Source organism: Epinephelus fuscoguttatus, linkage group LG10 (genome assembly GCF_011397635.1).
Source record: "Epinephelus fuscoguttatus linkage group LG10, E.fuscoguttatus.final_Chr_v1".
In the NCBI taxonomy this organism is placed as follows: Eukaryota; Metazoa; Chordata; class Actinopteri; order Perciformes; family Serranidae; genus Epinephelus; species Epinephelus fuscoguttatus.
The window spans coordinates 14,842,714-14,856,642 of record NC_064761.1 but is presented as its reverse complement, the minus strand read 5'-3'; the positions used below and the strand labels follow the sequence as shown (position 1 = coordinate 14,856,642).

The 13,929-nt window shown below is 41.4% G+C and overlaps 1 protein-coding gene across 1 annotated transcript in view; it reads right to left on the bottom strand.

The window, feature by feature from the left end:
- Positions 1-5,577: 5,577 nt before the first annotated feature.
- znhit6 (zinc finger HIT-type containing 6) overlaps positions 5,578-13,929 on the bottom strand; it is a 38,646-nt gene continuing 30,294 nt past the window's right edge. The window contains exons 9-10 of the mRNA XM_049588752.1: positions 11,086-11,210; positions 5,578-7,135 (exon numbers count right to left, since the gene is read on the bottom strand). Coding sequence (XP_049444709.1) covers positions 6,798-7,135; positions 11,086-11,210 — 463 coding nt within the window. The 3' untranslated portion in view covers positions 5,578-6,797. The remainder of the gene's footprint in view (positions 7,136-11,085; positions 11,211-13,929) is intronic.

The following is a 13,929-nucleotide window of genomic DNA, read 5'->3' as shown; positions in this document are numbered from 1 at the left end:
TCAACCAGGTCTGTGTCACTGTGGTGTGGGGAATGACGCGTCATCTGACGAATTTTGTCTGGCGAGGAGCTCTAGGAGCTGAAAGCACGGGGAGCGCCTTTACACTCGTCATCTGCACACATTCCACACTGCGGTGATACGGACCTGGTATCAAAGTATCCCTTTAAGAAAGTTTATGTTTTATAAATCTAAACCTAATTTAAAGAGCTCAATGTTGATATTAAACAAGTAGGTTAAATAAAGTGAATATTATATCAAGTTTTACATATATTTCTTGCTTCATCTCCAACTTCAGTGATCCCTGAATATTCAAAGACATTTATACAATTCTATCACCTGTAGATATCTAATGTTAGACTTATTTATGAATAAACTAATCAACAGCAGGGGATACTTAGAATACTAAATAAAAAGTGTGATGCTTGTGCTTGAAAGCTTCTGCCTTCTATGTTCCATGCAGACACGTTCAAATTCGACAATTAATTTTTTTGGTAAATGCCAGTCCCACAAATGCAGAGAATCTACATTAATTTCTTTCACAGATCACAATGATTGACATTCTAAAAAGCAATTTGAACTTTTGAGCAGTGGTGGGCCTCAGCATCAGGATTTTGCTGATGTTCCTATGGAACATTAAGTGACAAGAGCAATGTATTTTCCGACTCTTTTGTCTCCCCCATGCTGGGTAATTGCAGCCTGGTTTCCACTATTGTGAAGGGATAAGGGCTAGTAAGGCCTTAGTCATTATATCGCCACCCACTTTCCCCTGTAACACAATTTCTGATTTCTTCTGCATCTTTGATCTTTGGAGCTAACAATGGTTTTGCCATGGAAATGTCGCTAATGAGTGGCAACTATGACTATGACTCGGTTTCGTGCACTAAAAAAGCGCCTGCTGGCCTTCCCTAGTCACAAACTGCAATTAAGTAACCACACAAAGAAACAGATATAAATGTAAGGAGAGAAGCACTTACACATGCATTTACCAAATGTGGCCTTACATTTAGTAGTCTTAATGCCAAAGTCTGTAGATAAACAGTGACAGACTTAGCAGAACAGATGGTAACGCACAGCGTGATCACATTCAAGATGTTGCATGAGAATGAAAAAAGACAAGGCATTTTAAATGTTTTTATCCCAGAGTTTTAAAGACATCATGGTGCATAATTAATATGGGTGTTGAAGCTTTCAACACACATAAATCTTTCTGAATGTCATATCCCAGGCCAGGTGGGATGTATATTCTCTTAGAGCATATTCTAGGCCTGCCTCAGGGTTTCTTCCCCATTGGACACATCAATAACACCTCTACAATGCTCAAATGCTTGAAACACCTCAACTTCCTTTGCTTCTTTCAAAGTGAAGAAGCAGCAGTTTCACTCCGAGCTTCCTTTTGATGTCAGAGCTCCACATGCTGACCCTGAATTCATGACTATAAATGGGGTTTGAAATATAGGTAGCCATTAGTAAAATACCTGCACTAGCCTGCCTGTCAATCTCACACTCCATCTTGCCCTCACTGACTCTAAAATACTTGAACTGCTTCTCATTAGGCAACATCTTGAACACTTAGTGGTACTAAGTCTCATTCCAACTGCTTCACACTGAGTCACACATGATGTCAGGACATGACCAGACACACCAGCTGAACCTCAACAGATACTATAGCCAAAAAGACAATCAAACATGGCAGATCAGGTGATGACTTCAAAGTGAATCATGGCTGGCCATCAATCATGTTGATATAAAGTGTTTGTTTTGGACAGTCCATGACAGGTATAAATGTCTACTAACAAGTCCTTCTGTAGAGCTAGAGTCCTAAATTGGCACCCTCTCCAGGGCCCCCACTGAGACAGCAGAGTTCAACCAGGGGCTCATAAGTATCTCCAGAAAAGGAGACAGTCAAACACCTATCCAGGAGTTTGGTTTAGAACCCAGTGTTGGGATACCTTGATGGCCTAAGGTTTTAAGGTTCAACTATTAACCACAACATCCATGGTTTGAATCCCCCTAACTTTTGTTGGATGTCATTCTTCTTTTCTCTCTCATACCATTTCTAGTCGTCTCCCTCCAAGGCCCACGGGATGAAAAAATCCACCAGACCCCGACACTGAATACTAGGCCCTCCCAGGTACAAGGTGCTTGCCTGTAAGGTCCCCTCCCAGGCCTGGTTCAAGAAACTGTACCGAGTTTCTTTGATCTGACCCAATCACCCCTCCTCCAAGAAATGATGTAGATCTGCCAATCACGTTTCTAATCTCTATAAACAGATTCTACATATGTATGCAGAATCTGTAGGTGATGGGACAAAGTTTTGGTATTGGAAATGCACTGGTTTCTGTTTGTAGTCCATTTGTAGCCTGAGGAGTATTTACCAATAATTTCTGAACTCTAGGTAACAGTGTATGTGGAGAGGCAGACTGCAGTGACCAAAATGCAATCTCAGAACCCATCAGCTATCATCTGACCATGAGTTAGCTTTGTATTAGCCTTTTTTTTTATTATTATCTGCCTTCATATGTAGATATCTGTTTATGGAGATTAGCAGAAATGATTGGCATAAGGAAGACAAAGCCTTGGATCAGTCGTCCTGTGGCTACAACAGATCAGCTAAAATTTTGGCCCTTGCACCCAGAGGCTTTATCGTCATCAGACGATAGCCGATAGGTTCTGAGATTCATCAAACCCCACCACAAGAATAGCTCCCACAATCGTGGGGGGTACAAACTCCTACTCTTTTGCCAATGGTAAAAAACCTATCGTTTAATTCAAAAATCTTTCAATTTACCATTTAAACTGCAAATCATTCTGCATATGCTTGTATGCAATTTCAAAAAAATGCGTTATCATTTCAATCAGATGCAGATAAAGCTTTGAAGCTGGGAAGGAGAGTTGGGATTAGGTTTATGGTTACATGTCTTTGGGATCATTTGGTTCTCCCTATTTTCTTTTTAAAACAAAAAATTGCTAGTATTTTTTGAGGACTGCTTACAGTTAGGTCAAAGCAGCCAAGGTAATGTAGTAGAGAGAAAATCGAACCAAAAAGGCACGAGGCTCGATGGCAGGTGCTCTAAAAACAACTTCACCACGATAACTGGGCGCTGATAATAAAAGAATAACAGACAACAAGCGGGCTCTGTTGTTTTGGACTGTCAGATTGACACAAGACAGACAAAAGGGAACAAGTGATTCACTTCCTGCAAACAACCTTAGTGGGGATCAGTCTCCGAGGTGACTGCGATGACAACATTGCTGGTTTGTTTGTGTTGAAGTGTGGTGGTGGCCCTTGTTTATTCTAAGAGCAGGATGAATTCAATCAGCCAAAGGTTCTGGAGCTTCTCTACCTCCATCTGTCCTACAGTAAAGGGCGATTTAGTAAGCTAGTAATACTCAAACTAAAGTCCTCACGTGTGCCCTGCATGTTATGAGTATGTACTTATGAGAGAAACATTTGGAAAAATCACAAAGATGGAGCCTGCACATCCTGAAAGGTAATGTTTTTGTTGACCAAAGAAAACTTGTAGTATTACAAAATAACTGGTTTCAGATTTTATAATAGCCCTATAAGCTCGACAATGAACAGGCCATAGAAAACCACTGTGGTACAGCATTTCTTTTTAGGAAAAACAGATGGCCTCATTTAGTGGTACTTCTCTATGGTTGGAACAGTCAGATAAGCGAAACATCAGTTGAATGTCAATTCAAAATGTGAAATACGCATGCAAAATTGTAGACTTGGTTGCAGATGAAAAGTGTTTGATTTTGAGCACCGAAAATGTTTTCCATGCATTTCGGAGGTTCTGCTTGATAAATGATTCTCAGTGTGCCTAATGACAACCACTCCATGTGCCATGTGAAAATGGGTGACATCAGGCTCTGGAAACATGATTTTGTGCTTCAGTACCTGCCTTTCTCGATGCAGACTTCTGCCAGCATTATCCTGTTTCTGGATAAGGCCACCACCGCAGAGCCGTGTCCCGAAGCTGGTCTCATAAAAACCAGCTCTGCACGCAGCACAATTGAGCCCTGCCCACCAAATCAAGACTAATTAAGTGCAAACCAACTACAGAAATTTCAAAGGGCAATTTACCTAAATTGGAGGAATTATTTCCAATGCCTGTGTTCTCCACAAACTAAAAAAAGCTCAAATTTACTTTTAACAACAAGCAGAAACCAAAGCAGAGCTTTTGTGTGGTCGCACTGAGTAACTTTATTGAGATAGAAAATTAAGAGAACTGCTAAAATAAAATGGGTGGTAATTCAACACAGGCACAGCCATGACAAATACAGGAACAGATGTGAAGGCACCAAAGGTTACTACTTTGTACTCTCAGTACGTCATATACAGTACAATGTATTAGCTTGCTCAAAATTTACCACATATTAAAGTAATGCATGTTTTTGATTCAGTACAAAAATAACATGTTTTGAATACTACTCTGTCAGGTTTCAATATTAGTTAAACACCAGCTACTGTGGGTGGCATCAGAAGGCCTATCACAGCACCACTGTTGGCTCGATGGAGCACACAGCATCCCTGTTTTTTCTTTGAATAAACAGATCATTTTGGGATACACATGTACTTGCTTTCTTGCTGATACTTGGAGAAGTTGGGTAAGCTTGGTATTTGGATTTTGGCACCTTCAGACTTAGCCTGGCAAGTTGTTTCCCCTCTGTTTCCAGTCTTTATGCTAAGCTAAATTAAACAGCTTAAACCTTGTATTTAATAGAATAATATGGGAATAGTGTTAATCCTCTAATCTGTCTCTAGACAAACACGTAAATATTTCCCAAACAGTAAAACTACTTTGTTGAACCCTTGCATGGTCAAAGCTTGTCAGTCCATTTTTGTACTTATTTCAGAAGACTGTACACATGAGGTCCAACAAAAAGGAAAAAACAAGCAATGCTTTGGGTCGGCGATGTTTATTCAGCAAACTGTGTGAAGGCCCAGCTGGATATTGTATGAGCACATGGTTCAAAATGTATGACAAAACTTGCACATGGACATTAAAATGGCACCTAAAGGGCAAGGAGAAAATGAGAGGGGTCTCTGCATCGTCCATCACAGAGGGATGCGCAGTCAGATGTGAGATCATTGCCTCTGACGGCGAAAGGGTGGAAAATGCGTCATCACAGGCCAGACATCAAAGAGCCCCCGTCCATAGGGGTTAACATCCAAAAGAGGTTAGCAGAGGTTATAAAAACACATCTATAAACACAGGCCCCACCAATGAGCCATACTGTCAGTTATTACTGGCACTCTGTTGTCGTAATAAACTAACATTAGGTAAGAACACGGCATGTAGAGGCACCACATGCGCGAGAACATTCACAGGGGGAGACACCCCAGAGGTGTGAGAAAAACGAGCATGTCAACATTAACTTTTATTAGCTGATGGAAAAACGAGACTAATGGTCGTACTGAAGCTTGACAGAAAGGAGAAATTTGTTGAACTTCAAAGGTGATGGAGGCACAGCGAGGTGCTGGTTTCCCTTAGTTTTCAATTAAAACAAACAGGCAACAGAGGGACACATAACCTAATGAGTGTTAAACAAAGACTTTAACTGCTGAGCTTTAAAGTAATAAAAGTACATTTTATTTATAGAGTGTTTTTCAAGATACACAAACACACTTTACATAACAAGATAAAAAAAATAGCACTAAAGGCAAAAAGCAGCTTGAGACATTAAATCAAAAAGGTTGTTTGTCCACAAAAAGCTTGACACTGTCATTTCTTGGTAGTACTTAGCTTTCCATTATATAACATGATCATCTACAGGTGGAGTTTGTACAGTTGAAAATGTAAATGCACAAAGTTTTTCCAAACACTCTCAGGGATTCTCGGCCATGTTGTCATCAAATTGAGTTTCACTGCACATTATTGATCTTGGAAATATGACTTGAAAAAACAAAGTCACCTCAACCATTCATGATCGTGCAGTGTCAGGGGACTATAAAAACACATCAACCTCTCTTCTGTTCTGTGGATTTGAGCTGCATGTTTGTGTGTTTGCTGTTAGCTGAACTCACACAAAATCCAGCAACGCAGCACCTTCCTGCAGGGTTATGCAGAGGTGTGGGTTTGTTTATTTGTGATTTAAAATGTAACTGCTGTGAAACAATCAGAAAATAATGTTTTATTCCTCTGATTCACTGCTTTGTTCCACTGCTTTCGCAGTCTCAACGAGTCAGAGTGGCAAAGTTTAAATGTTGTGTTTACAAACAGCAATGGACAAACCCTGCATAGTATGCCTTTAAATTTTACTGATAAATACAGATGACAATACCTACAAACTATGTTTTTGTTTATACTTCAAGACTGATTAAATAAACCTAAATTTTGAAAATTAACATTGAAATTGAAATGATTCCATGTATATACAACAATAAAGTGGCACCAGCCATTGTTCATTTCCTAAAACTGTTAAAAACTGAAAACACAGTTAGATAGCATTGGTCAACTGTATACTGATACTAGATTGATGACTTCCTGTCAGATATGTTTGCCTCCTCATTAATTTCACCCTGAACATCTGTGCATTATCATTCCTGTCCACAGCTGTCAGCAGCATGAGCTGACTCATTTTCATCCTGACAGTGATGGGTATGAACAGGGCCCGGCTCTTTCACAGCATCCTCCTTAGTCATGTTGACCTCAGTACTCTTCTCTGACAGCTCATTGTCATCAGCTGAAGCAGAAATGTTCTCATTTATGCACTGATTCCTGCTGCTGTCACTGTGTTTATTAATACCATCATCCACATTAACCCCCACACTGTCTGCTGCTTTGTCTTTAATCACCCCCCCCATCATTAGCTGGGCTTTTGGCACCATCACAGCTCTTACTACATGGGGTACTGTCTTCAGCATTTCCTTCCTGCTCCTCCTCTTCGTCACTACTGTCTATGATCTCTCCCTCCTCTACCTCTTCCTTCCCTCCTTCTCTCTTGGCCCTTTTCATTTGTGGGGGTTCAGTTTCAGGGCTGGTCTCTGGGGTTCCTGTCCAGATGTTGGTTTCCCGCGGGGTGCGAGCTCCTTGTAGGGATGGTGAAACTTGGATCACATCCTGCTTCTCTTGTTCCACGTCTTCTTTCTTGGTTGCAAAACCACTGCAGGCTGATGCAGGTTGAGCTGAAACAATATTCCCCCGTTTATGTATAAAACAGGATGATTAGACACAGCGCTCCCAACAGTAAATTTCTTACATGTTCAAACGTATACACAAGTGATCAGAGCAGCCAGTTGCACAAGGGTGGTTAGAGCACAGCTGGGGTCATGCATAAATTGAAATGGTGAAATAGAGAGGGGAACACTATAGACAGTTTGGGAATGATGACGCTATAGTTTGGCTCCGTGCTTGTTTCCAGGATGAGGCAGCATGCCAAGCAATTAGTTATGCAATAAAGTAGGGTGGACATGTGTGAAAGAAAGGCTGCAGAATAAATGACTGTAAGAACCATAATTGTGAATTATAAGCAATTACGCCTCAATATGATCTCCCCACAGCCTGCTGAATTATAAAACGCAGGAGCCCATTTTGTGTACACTTTTCCAACGCATTTTCGCCTGCATCCTAAGAAATGGTTATCCAGCTGAGCCTATAATATGAAAGATTAATGTAATTCAGCTTCTCTTCTTTGAGCTGTTAAAAGAGACACAATTAGAAAGCTATGCCTGCCTCCCATTAACCATTTACTTTCGTCATGGACCATAACTTACAGAATTTAAAGGCTCCCTAATTTTGTGACCTTATAAAGTTGAGGTAAATTAACATACCGGTGTTTGGCACACATACTTTACTTGAGCAGCCCAGATATTAATGGCAACCCATTTTAGCATTTTTTTGTTTTATTATTATCATTAATTTAATCTGTCTAAGAGAACGCCAGCCATGATAAATTAATTAGTGGACTGAGCTGCATGCAGTGCATTGATTTACTCAGCCCCTCTTTGCCCCTCCTTCTCTCTCAAACACACTGACAATGGACCCGTCTATCTGCACACACTCTGAAGTTCAAGTTAACTCTGAGAAGTTAGTCTACCTATGTTCTTAACTAGGGATGTCAACAGATAACTGTTAATCATAATATTGTTAACCGGTTCTGCATTCTGATCTAAAGGTTAATTTTGCTACTCTTCAGGTTACTGCACTGTCCACCGTCCACATTTGGTGGGAGACAGACAGCCGGCTAGCCGTGTTAAATGCGTCAACACAGTGCCCACTGCCCACCCTCTGGTCTCCAATGATTAGCTTGGCTGCTCTGCACTGCACACCAGCTGGGCTGGGCGGTAGCTAGCTAGCTAGCATTGCGGCCCATTTGGCGAATACTGCTAGTAACAGCATCCTAACCCAGCAGCACTGCTGTGAAAACATTGTGCCCACCCTCCACTCTCCAACCAGGTCACCCCAGTGAGTAAGTGGCTAAATTTTGAGCCGCAGACTGTCTTTAGCATTGTTAACTATGTTATCACTGTTAACTCTGTCAGCACTGTTAGCTGTGTCAGCATGGCAAGAAGTGCTTAAATAGTCAACAATGCTAAAGGGGTTTTGCGGCTCAAAATTAAGCCGCTTATTCACCAGGGCTATCTTGGGGGAGAGACCTGCTACCTGGATGGTCCTAGCAGCAGTAATCAGGAATGAGCTGCACCACAAGCGAACTACCACCAGACCTGGCTGGTGCGCATTTCAGAGTGGCTAACCAGCCTTAAGCCTTACCTAACCAGTAGGGGCCGAAGGGTGGGGAGTGGGCCCTGTGTTTCTGCCTGGTAACACTGCTAGCTGGCTGTCTGACAACAACCCCAATAGAAAATAAAAAGCAAGACATTTACATCCCAAAACAATAGAGTTTCAACACCTCTAAATGGACAGCACTTTGAAACGTGGTGCTGAAGCTCACACTGAGTCAGTGACTGACAGAAAAGGCCTCTTGTATTTCATGTGTTTTTTTTCCCTTTGAAATTAACCAGTTAGTTACTAATTAATGGGTGCTGGGCTATCGAAAGTTAAATTAACTGACATGCCTACACTTAACACAACACTATAAAAGCAGTACCCTGTATTCACCTGCTAGCACATTGGAGACCTGTCGGTAAATCTTTAGGTTACTTTTGTAACCCAGGCTCTATAAGACGCTGTATCCCATATTCATAAAAGTACTTACTCCATTACAACACCCATGTGACTGGCAGTTGTGATGTATCCAACTTTACATATGGTCAACACTGTGTCACTTGTTATTCTATCACCTTTTTTTTGCTTCAGAAGCCATGCTGTAGCTTAATTGTCCTTTGAAAGCTTTGCTAACTAGCTAGAACAGGCTGGTTTGGCTACACCTAACAAACTAACAGAGGTGCCTGAGGTTGCCTCACTGATAACACTTTGAGGGGCACGTCCCATAGAGAGACTGTATAGAGTGCTGTGACAGAGAACTCTGAGTAATTGTGTTTTGATTTGGGTTACTGGGGCTAAAGATTTGTTTATATTTTGTTGACTTATTGCTTAACCCCCTTTTCCCTCTGCAGAACACCTACAAAATGGTACCTTCATTCGGAATAGTGACATTAAAAAGGTCATTTAATAATCTGACCCAAACAAAAAAATACAATAAAAATGCTGGCTCTGTGTCAATAAGGCCACAAAGAAAGAGTCTCCTTTGACTGGCTGAATGTGGTTCAGAACAAAACACTGACTGGCTGCATGATTGGAGCCTGCCGGACCCTCAACATCACTTTATCCTTACTGGATGTGCTGCTGCACAGTGTCCGATTGCCCTTTATCACTTCCTGCCCAGCTTCCGAAGCCATGGCATTTGCAATTATCAGGATGTTTCTATGGCTAACATTATAACATTATAGCTAAACAGTGTGATACCAGAGGCCTTATCACTGAAAACACACACACTGGGACTCAGGCTAAAATTACCTCATTCGTCATTCAGCCCGTCTGATCTGACAGCGTAAGGATACTGGGTTAGTGTGGTCTTTTGTGACCATACTGACCCTACTGAGATAAACACAGTTTGACCACACAGTGCACATCTGAGCAAGAGCAAACCGCTGTATGCTTTTTCATGATATGCAGTCATACTTTGTCACGACTCTTGTTGGCCTTAAACATCCGCCACTGGGAGTAGACTGACAAACAGGTGAGAAAAGCCACACAGGCTTGATCTCCTGTTTTCTCATCTTCTGTCATTTCACAACTCATGAGGTCACTGTTTAACAGTAAGCCATGTTTGATCCTCTTTCTGGCCACAGACACTGTTGAGGTTAGGTTGGTGTGTGTGATGCTGTGCAGAACACCCTCATTTCCGTTGGGGTAGCATGTTGCCATAGTGAAAAATAAGGGAGCAGGGAGTCTCAAAGTCTCAGCTGGAGAAACCAGGACATGATACAATGTGGCTGGAATTGCGGAAGTGGAGAGAGGTTGGTGTTTTGGGGCTACGTGGGGTTTTGACTCATGTCATATGTCCACCCTTTTGTTTAGTTACAGTAAACATGGGTAAATAAAGAGACATGAGGCTGAAAATGGTGGGTGAAGAAATATTTTTTTTCAAAGCAATAGAACAAGAGTAGAATGGACATTGAACTGTTTGCCGTGGCCATTTTACTAGTACAAAAGAAAATGGCGATTGTTGTTAGTTGTTACTGTGACATCACCCAACAGTGGGGTCATAAAGTGTGTCACACTCACTGGTTTGAGAACTCTGTTTTGGCCTATTCTTATACCTGTTTTCCAGCAACAAAAGAAACATAACAGTTGCTTATTCGAAAACGTACTACTCCACTGCTTGTTTGGTCATCACTGCTAAACCTCACCTCAGTGAGTCTGTCAGTTACTGCAAGTCAGTATACATGGAAATTAGCCCAGTTGCAATGGCAACAGTACACATAATAATGGCTGCCGCTCTGACCATACTGCTACCTTGATATGTATGGGAATGTCTGTTCTACTCTCATTCCATTTTTATGATTTTTTTTTCTCTGCTGATAAGCATTCGCGTGTTAGTATTGATACAGACATTAGCTTAAAGCCATGACAGATAAAGCTAAATAAGGGTGTTTTTTTTTTTTTTTTTTACCTGGTCCTTTCGGTGGATACTCCTTCCAATGATCTCTGAGTACAACATGCAGCACAGGATATTCAATCAGCGTTTTGTAGCTGAGATTGTCCCTTAAGGTCTTGCAGATGTCCAACTCATGGTACCTATTTCAGATCAAATTAAGGCACAAAAACACAAAGGCGTGATTACAAGGCAACTCAGTTACAGCATGCTGGGTAAATTATGTGACATTAGGCTCACTGTAGGTAATTTCATGTTTGCTAAGTAGTAACAAACACAAAGCAAAGATGGCCACTGTTGTTGAAACTCTTTAACTGGCAACTGTAGCTCTTTATATCCAGCCGCCTGTGGCACGCTGACGGCTGAGGATCTTTAGGGGATTGATAGAGATTTGAGTCATGGCTTGGCACACTGAGGATCCTCCTTGGTGTTCATCTCAAGAGATGGAAACTGACTTTACCAAGAATCAACAACATCTCTCACATGAAGAGGGTCTCTTTCCCCTCCTTTAGCTCTCTGTGTGCGATGACATCAGTCTAGTCTTGTCTCTAAGTAGTCCTGTCATGCATTAGGGATGGTCATAAATCACTGGACTAAATAGTTAACTGGATTCTTGGGAGACATGGCTTGCCTCTGCACTCAACCGATTCAGAACCATCCAGCTTAGGCTGTCATCACCAAAATACGAGGCATCATATATTATGGATATATACAGTAACTGGCACCATCTCCACCAACTGTCAGACTCATGCCAGACTGAGGATTGTTGCCATTGTTTGTTTTGCTAAAAGCACAAGCAGACTGAGAGCCGCCCAGGTAGACACCCTCTCCCAAAGCCAATCAAAGCACTCTACTATAATGTGACATTTACAGGTCTTTACTGATGGGCCAGCTTCCAAGAAGCACTCCCTCCTGGAAGAGTTTCTCTTTGGAGGGCTAAAGATCATTTCACACAATCCCACAAATAAACAGCAAAATGTGTTGGCACTTTGTGCAGGATGGGATAAAGGAAAGAAGAGATAGCCTGTGGGTCTCAAAACAGGATATTTCTTGCTGCAAAGGTTGCAGGGTATTTCTGGCACATCTCCACTTCAGAGAAGTAGAAATAGCGTGTGTAAAGATGGATTCTAAGGTAGAAAAAAAAAAGGTACCAACGCTGGGGTCAAAGGTTAGGCATTGAAACCAGTCTGAGAAGCTGGTATGTGGAAAGTAACTCAACAAAGCAGGACTGCATCTATTTGCAATGTGCATACCAGACTAATACTGTTTCCATTTCATTTGTTTTTATGTCTAACTTGTAATAAATTAATGTTCACGGATGTTTTTTATTTCTGTGGATACACAAACTAAACGAAAACATAAGTGTTTGTAAACAACACTGAAAGAGGAGTAGATGGCAAAGCAGATTGCGGCTCCCTGTGGTGTCGATGCGATTGTTAAAAGTTCTGGCCATTTCTAGAAACACGGCTGGATGGCTCAGCCAAGAACACGCAAACATCTGGTCTCTATATAGTGTTCTAGTGAATGAACAGAACAGAGGGCAACACTGATGTTCTCTTCACGGAGGTTCTTATTGTTTTCCCCTCCACCGCTGAGACCCATTAGCACGGATATTACATTGGCGAGGTGTACGGAAAGAAACTTCAAATATTTTGATTTTAAATAGACATCATTTTGATAACAATACTAATGCTGAAAACTGGGATTAAGCTTGTGCAAAAAAATAAATGACCGTGGCAGCCTGCTAGTTGATACCAGCAATGTTTTGGGAAACTGACACTTGTTTGGGTTCATGTTGTTTTTGGACGCTATTTGCATGCTGCTGCCTGCAAAAGGCTTCCAGGATTGCGTGGTAATGTTTTTAGGTCAGCCTTTTTTTGTTATTGTTGTTGCCAATACTATGTCCTCAGTGCACCTTATGTAATGACAGACTATGGCCTCATTTAAACACTCTGTGAATGCATATCTCAGACCTTCCCAAGGTGCATATAGTGTGTACGCCAGTGTGCACAGTTTGGACAACAAAACAGTGAAATAGAGCAAAATGTTCCAATGACATTGCAAGCCATTATGAGCGCCAACAATGTCACTGTTGCTTTGATCAAAAAGTCATCCAACACTATCCATAGCAAAGATCTTTTTGAATATCTTGTAGGCATATGCTTATGCATTTTGCACATGCTTTTTTGGATTGATGATGATATATTTCATGTGTACAAATGAGCACACCACAAGGCCTCTAAGGAGAAACCGTGCGAGGCATTATCTCTATTTGACAGATTAGCGCTTTTGACGTCACTATAACGGCATATTTTTCGCCTTGCCCTTGAGTGTAGGCATTCAGAACCCATATACAAACTCTTCCCTTCAGACTTGGTGTGAAGACAAAATGATTGTACCAGTTAGTTTCAAGCATATCACAGCCTGTAATACTGAAGTACAGCAGAGGCAGATGGGAAAGTCAATTAATAAGGATGAGCAACAGGTATAAATATCACCACAATCCAACTCAGAAACTCAACGATTACGCAATATAATCTGCTTGCTATTTTAGTAACAATACCCCAAACCAAGCCAGCATTGCAGGAGACCTGAGGAAGCATCTGCAGCACAGAAACAAACTTGAACATCGCTTTAGGGCAAACTAAGGGAGAGCAGACCAACAGGCTCAGGAGGGCTAAGGAGAGGGTTTGCCACAAATATGTGAGAGAAAACACTACTTGGACAGGACAGTAACATCACTGTCGGGTCCACAACAGTGGTTTAGAAAAAAAACTGAATGCAAACACAGAGGTTTCTTTTCTTGGCTGCATATGTAAAAACAGCATCTCTACTTCTGGCACGTCAACAGGCTAACTGAGA